The following is a 6,993-nucleotide window of genomic DNA, read 5'->3' as shown; positions in this document are numbered from 1 at the left end:
AGATACAAAATATAGAGAAAATAAAGCTAATTAAAAATAAATTAACAAAGGAAAGACGTAATAATAAATAAAAATGAGATAAACAAAAAGGTGTCAAAAAGAAATACGTAATAAATAAATATATATATATATATAAAAAAGAGAAGCTCACACGATAATAAATAGATAATTATAAAAGAAAGAAAACTAGTAGAGAAATAAGTACAAGAGCAATAAGCAATTATTTAATCATTTTAGTCTTTCTTCTTTTTTCTTTACAATTTTTTATGGAAGCTTGAAGAAACATAAATAAAATAACAAGAATAGTAAGAATTAGAAAAAAATAAACCACTTTCAAAGAAAATAAATAGAAGAATAAAAAAAAGAAAGGAATAGTTGCAAATTTAGCCATTATATTCAAAATAATTAAGTATATAGTAAATTTTAAAAAATTTGTAAATATAGCAAAATTTGTCAAATTATATCAATGATGCAAGTCTATGTTGTAAATATTGTTCTTATCACTAATAGATCATACAAGTCTATCAACAATAGTTTTGCTATATTTATATTTTAGTTTTGTTATATTTGTATTTTTTTAAAAATATTGCAATATCATTAATTATTATCTCTCAAATGGCCATCAATAATAATTACTCTTTATATCATCGTGTCTATGGACAAAAAAGAAAAGATCATTAAAAAAAAACTTCACTAAATAGTTCAAAATTCAAAATGGCTCATTTTCTTTAATTTGAAAATAATACTATACAATTAAAAGTAACACATTTTAAATTGTTTAAAAATAAAATATTTAAATAAAAATAATTGTCAAAAATAGCAAATTTGACGAAATATTTACAAAATTTTCAGATTATACCAATATTAGATATTGATAGACACTAATATGTTTTTGCTTTTCTATTAATGACATTGACAGATAGTGATAGTGGTAGAAGTGTACTAGTTTTTATAATATATAAAATTTAAAATTTTATTATAACTTGTAAATATTTTAATTTATTTTTCTATTTTTTTAAAGTTCATATACTCAAATCCATCCAAACTGGAAAGCATCACTTATTTTCATCCATTCCATCAAATTTATGTTCAGTTTTTCATAAAAATATTATATAAAAAGAAAAAAACACGAGTTCGTCATATAGTTTGGAACCGATGTGAAGAAAGTTAGCGTGGGGAATTGATGAAGTAATTTAGATAGATATTATATTATAGGAAGATGAAATGTTATCGTAACTTAGTTAGATCAGTACTACAAAAATTGTTGCCAAACTTTATCCACCGATACGTTATGCGGTGCGTAGCCATCTTCCACGACCTTCCCAACTTTCATTTCTTCCACAAATCGATCTTCTCATCTTTATCCTTCTAAGTTTATATATCGAATCTTCTCAAACAGAAACTAAAAAATATCTTCATCATGTAAACTTTTGATTTGTATGTATAGTTTAAAGGATAACCATGGACCTCTCGTAATTATAGGAGGCATTTTCAGAAAATAATATTGACTTTTTTCTCGTTTTTTTTTTGGCAAGATTAGCTAGCTTATTTAAATGGCTAACCAAATTACACACGTAAAAGATAAAGAAAAAAAAAAAATCTATGGGCATGAATAAAGAATCAATCAAGTCTGTTTGTCTTCTGTGGTGTGAACATTGTAGGTTGTTGCTTTCCCTGTGACCCACATTTTAGAATCGTTTTTTTCTTTCATCACTCTACCATGAGGACTTGGTGTGCAGTAATATTCAATATTAGGGACCTCCTATAAATTGCTGACATTATCATTGTCCATTCAGTTTTGTGAAATTAAATAGACCTTTTCTTCATTCTATAACACTCTACAAACTGTCGTAGTTTTGAAAAATACAATTATGCATGAGAATCTTCTATTAATAATTTCTATATATGCAAATTTTGACGTAGTGAAAGTGAAAAGGAAAAGATGGGTTTTGTTTTCCACTTCCTAACAAATAAAATAATAGGCATCAGAATTTGACATTGATGTGTTGATGGTCGATGGGAAGGATAGATAACTACATGGGGGTTGTCTATCGTGGGGTGTTCGAGAGCACAGAATATGGATCGATGCGCTTTCTTGCTCGTGTTAAATTTTACAATGTAATAATTTATGATAATTCTTCTCTAGTTGGTGAGGAGACTTTTAACTCGACTATGGTTTAGTTTCTAACTCAAATCTCACAAGAGTATAATAAAGGGTGTAGAAAAAGTAGATAGGATTCGATTCATGGTGGTCATTTCCTAGAATCACTCGAATGTTATAGTTGAAGTAGCCCATTGGCAAATGGACAGAAACTCGAAATGGTTGTATGTCTATTTAAGTCAAAGAAGGAAGGCCCTTTTCCAATCATCCTCCTTCTGAACTTTGTGGAAGTCTGAAAATGTATCTTCTTCCACTCATCTTGCTATCCACTCTGCTTCTGTTGATCATCATCCTAAAATGGAAGAAAAATAGATATAGAAAAAAGGGAAATTTTCCTCCAAGTCCACCAAAGCTACCAATCATAGGAAACTTGCACCAACTTGGCAAGCTCCCACACCAATCTCTATGGCGTCTCTCTCAGCTTTATGGTCCCATCATAAGTCTCAAACTCGGCAGTATTCAAACCACCATCATCTCCTCCGCCGATGCTGCCCGTGGCCTCTTCAAAACACACGACCTTCAAACCTGCAGTCGACCACAAACCGAAGGTGCCAGAAAACTTACTCACAACTTCCACGACCTTGGGTTTTCCCCCTATGGTGATTACTGGCGAGAGATGAGAAAGGTTTGCGTTCTTGAGCTTTTTAGTCTCAAGAGAATAAAATCTTACCAACACATTATAGAACAAGAAATGAATTCGCTTATTGAATCGATTTCGGAATCGGCTTCTTGTGGGGATGTTGTTGATCTTAGTGACAAGTCCATGGTTTTCACAGCTGCTATTATCTTTAGGATAGCTTTTGGGAAGAAGGTTTGTAAAGGAGATGGATTTCATGAGGTTGTGAATGAAGCTGAGGCTTTGTTGGGAAGTTATAGCGCATCTGAATTGTTTCCTAATTTTGTGGGTAAAGCTATTGATTGGTTTAATGGATATCAGAAAAGGCTTAACAAGGTTTACAATGAGTTGAGTGGTTTGTTTCAAGAAGTGATTGATGAACATCTTTGTGTTGGGAGAGATCAAGAAGCTAAGGAAGATGATATTATTGATGTGCTTTTGGGACTAAGCAACCAGCAAGAACAATCAGCTTCTTTCAATGTTTCCATTACTCATGACCATATCAAAGGCATTCTTTTGGTAAACCAAACTTTTTTTTCTTTACTCGTCTTAATATTCCTAGCTACAAGTTTAGGTTCTTAAATAATTAACATATTTTTTAGTGTGGAGCTCATCAATCATTAAATAAAAATCGTCAGTCTGACAAATATTACTTTAAACGAAAAAATGGTTGCAAAAAGAGAGTTAGAGGGATGATACAAGTGTAGTTTTGGTTGCAGTGTTAATCATGGTATGTTTTTCATATATTTTATCGATTATCTCACATCCTTTCTAACAGATTGTATTATTGGATATGCATGAACAGAGCATATTTTTGGGAGGATTAGACACAAGTTCCATAACAATAGTATGGGCAATGGCAGAACTTACAAAGAAACCAAAACTAATGAAGAAAGCTCAACAAGAAATCAGAAGACACATGAAAAACAGAGGAAACATAACAGACAAAGAAATAGAACAGTTTCAATATCTAAAACTGATAGTGAAAGAGACACTAAGAATGCATCCACCAGCACCCCTTCTTCTTCCAAGACAAGTCATGTCCCATTTCAAAATGGAAGGCTTCGATTTTTACCCGAAGACGATGGTTCAAATCAACGCTTGGGCAATTGGAAGAGACCCCAAATGCTGGAAAGACCCCGACGAATTCATGCCAGAGAGATTTGCAGAGAGCTGCATTGATTTCAGAGGACAGAATTTCGAGTTCCTGCCGTTCGGGGCCGGGCGGAGGATTTGTCCAGCGATAAATTTGGGGATGAAGAATGTGGAGGTTGCTTTGGCAAATCTTTTGTATCATTTTGATTGGAAGTCGCCGGAAGGAATGAAGGAAGAGGATTTGGATATGGAAGAGAGTATGGGGTTTAGTCTCACTATTTACAAGAAGTTGCCTCTTAAACTTGTCCCTGTTCCATACATTCCATGATTTTTATTTCCAATCATGTTTTTGTTTGGGTTGTTTAAATAATAAGAACAGTTATCTAATCTTGTTTTCTTCGTAAGCGAAAGCAAGTATATCCAAGAAGCAAGAAGCTTCAAATCATGTATGTTTTGTTGAGAACCTCATATTAGTTTTTTTTTTTCCTTTCAACAAATTATGAGTGGTAAGGAGACCATTGACTTTTCAATACATAGTTCCATATATTATTCTTTTTTTTCCTGAGAATTTACAAAGATTTCATAATCTAAAATTACAATATAAATTGACACAACTTGACCATAATTTGAGTACAGACTTTCATTTTTTTTCCAATAAATAACAACTAAAAAACTATGCTTTGGAGTTGAAGTAATGGACAGGAACAAGTTGAAGAGGAGATTTCTTAGCAACAGCAAGACCAGTTTCCTCTTCCATATCCACATCTTCTTCTTTCATTCCATTTGCTAATTTCCAATCAAAGCACAACAATACATTAGCCAATGCTAGCTCCACTGTAAAGCTTGCCATATTCATTCCAGGGCAAATTCTCCGACCCGATCCAAACGGCAATAACTCGAAATTTTGTCCTTTGTAATCAATATTACTTCCTATAAATCTCTCTGGTATGAACTCTTCTGGGTTTGTCCATATTTCCGGGTCCCGTCCGATTGCCCACGCGTTGACGTAGATGTGAGTTTTGGGAAGAATATCATAACCATTTAGCTTAAAATGAGACATGGCTTCTCTTGGAAGGAGAAGTGGGGCTGGTGTATGTAACCTTAGCACTTCCTTCACCACTGCTTTTAGATATTCAAGGTTCTGAAGGTCATTCTCTTTTACCATTTTATTTTCTTTTACACAATTTCTGATCTCATTTTGTAGCTTTTTCATTACCTTTGGATTTTTTATCAACTCTGCCATTGTCCAAACAAGTGTGCTGGCTCCTGTTTCCACTCCAGCAAGAAATATATCCTAAAACCACACACACCCACAACAAAATAATAAGACAAATAATTTTTTTAAGAAAATGACAATACTTTAAGTTTGTTTTCTGAGTTGTACCTCATGTCCTATATATTTGCAAGTTTTAGAAAAATAGTAATAAATAATTGTTTTGTTTTTTTAACTATTATATAGAAGTGGCATATGCATGGGATTAAGATGCAACTTAGATTTAGGAGTTAAAAAAGTTGGATAATAGCATGTGTAATATAAATTTAAGATCAAGATATTTGTCCTACAACTAAACTTAATTAAGTTGAAAGCGGTTACCATGATGAGTGCTTTGATGCAATCTCTGGTGAGTTTCACTTCACCATATTGAGAGCTATTCTTCTCCATTTTCAACAAAACATCGACAATGTTCTCTTGATCATATCCATCACCATTGTTATTGTGAGACGAACAACTCTCCCTAAAGTTGATACGATCATCCACTATATGTTGAAAAAAAGCATCCAACTCATTAAAACTCGTCTCCAATCTGCTATGAACACCACTAACCCAATCAATAATCCAACCCACTATAGGAAGATAATCAGCTGCTGAAAAGCTTCCCACTGCTGCCATTGCTCTTCTAATAACCTTCTGAAAATTCTCATTATCTAACTCACCCCCTCTAAACTTCTTCCCAAAAGCTATCCGAGTTATCATATTTGCAGTGAGTGAGTAAAATTTCTCACTCAAATCAACTGGATCATTAGATAACAATAATGAAGATTGAGAAATGGAGTTTAACATCACACCAATCTCTTCTTCTCTTATGTTTTGAAACGATTGCACTCGTCTTGCGCTGAAGAGCTCAAGAACACTAATCTTTCGAACTTTCCTCCAATGATCGCCATACGGAGCAAACCCAATGTCTAGATAGTTGTATGAAAATCTTGCATTAGCAGTCGAGCGCGGGCGGCTGCATGAGGCAAGGTCGTGAACTTTTAACACCTCTTTGGCAGCAGTGGCGGAGGAGACTACAACGGTCGGGATAGAGCCGAGTTTGAGGAGCATGACGGGGCCGTATTTTCTTGAAAGGTGACGAAAAGAACGATGAGGGAGAGAGGTGACCAGATGTAGATGACCTATGAAAGGAAGCTTTGGTGGGGTTGGAGGATGATGAACAATCACATTTAACTTCATCTTTTTTGTAAGGAGGAATAATAGAGAAGAGAATAGCAACATTGTTAGAGGAAGAAGCCATGGCCACGTGATAACACTGCTATGCATAATTCGATCAAGGCTAAACATTTTTCGTTTTCTTTCTTTTTTTGTTTGAATGCTCTAGCTGTATGGGAATAAAGTTGCATGCATGAAGATGTATATATATACTTTTTATTGGATATTTGAACAATTAAACGTGTTCAAATTTGCTATACACATTTGTTGAATGTGTCCTTAAGAGTTTCGGGTAGAAAGATAGATATTGATTTAATTATCATCACGATGCAAATTAAAACTTATTTGAGGATACTACTGATGTTTTGAGGATATACGTAACTCCAAATAATTATAAAGCAGCAATAATTCCAAATTTTGAACTCTTTTGTGAACGATAAATATATAGAATATCCATTAATTTTACTTCTCTTCTATGCAATTCAAACCTTGACTTTCAACCATAATGTTAATCCTCGATCGAATCAATTTATAAGTTGATAACATTTCTCCATTTTTGTCATAGCTTTATGTTCTATTTATTGATACGACATATGTCCATGACATGGCACAAAACTATACCTTTCCGTGGCAAATTAGCGTAAGTTCCAACATAAGTATTTTTCTTAGTTTCTTTCAAACGGTTGAATT

General features: G+C 33.3%; 2 protein-coding genes across 3 annotated transcripts; one reads left to right on the top strand and one right to left on the bottom strand.

The window, feature by feature from the left end:
• The first annotated feature begins 2,203 nt into the window (after positions 1–2,203).
• LOC101216461 (cytochrome P450 71B19) lies at positions 2,204–4,335 on the top strand. 2 transcript variants are annotated; one of them, XM_031885301.1, is made up of 2 exons: positions 2,204–3,296; positions 3,556–4,335. In XM_031885301.1, exons 1-2 carry the CDS (start codon positions 2,400–2,402, stop codon positions 4,198–4,200), a joined length of 1,542 nt encoding a protein of 513 aa, XP_031741161.1. In that variant the 5' UTR covers positions 2,204–2,399; the 3' UTR covers positions 4,201–4,335. The 2 variants fall into 2 exon arrangements, with proteins under 2 accessions (XP_031741161.1, XP_004135499.1); XM_004135451.3 differs by having other exon boundaries at positions 2,221–3,296; positions 3,583–4,335.
• A 60-nt stretch (positions 4,336–4,395) lies between these two features.
• Positions 4,396–6,471, bottom strand: LOC101216707 (cytochrome P450 71B37-like). Its single transcript, XM_004135452.3, has 2 exons — positions 5,467–6,471; positions 4,396–5,166 (listed from the first exon to the last, which is right to left on the bottom strand). Exons 1-2 carry the CDS (start codon positions 6,433–6,435, stop codon positions 4,546–4,548), a joined length of 1,590 nt encoding a protein of 529 aa, XP_004135500.2. The 5' UTR covers positions 6,436–6,471; the 3' UTR covers positions 4,396–4,545.
• Between the last annotated feature and the right edge of the window lie 522 nt (positions 6,472–6,993).

Source organism: Cucumis sativus, chromosome 5 (assembly GCF_000004075.3).
Source record: "Cucumis sativus cultivar 9930 chromosome 5, Cucumber_9930_V3, whole genome shotgun sequence".
Lineage (NCBI taxonomy): Eukaryota > Viridiplantae > Streptophyta > Magnoliopsida > Cucurbitales > Cucurbitaceae > Cucumis > Cucumis sativus.
This window is presented reverse-complemented; position numbering and strand designations above follow the sequence as displayed.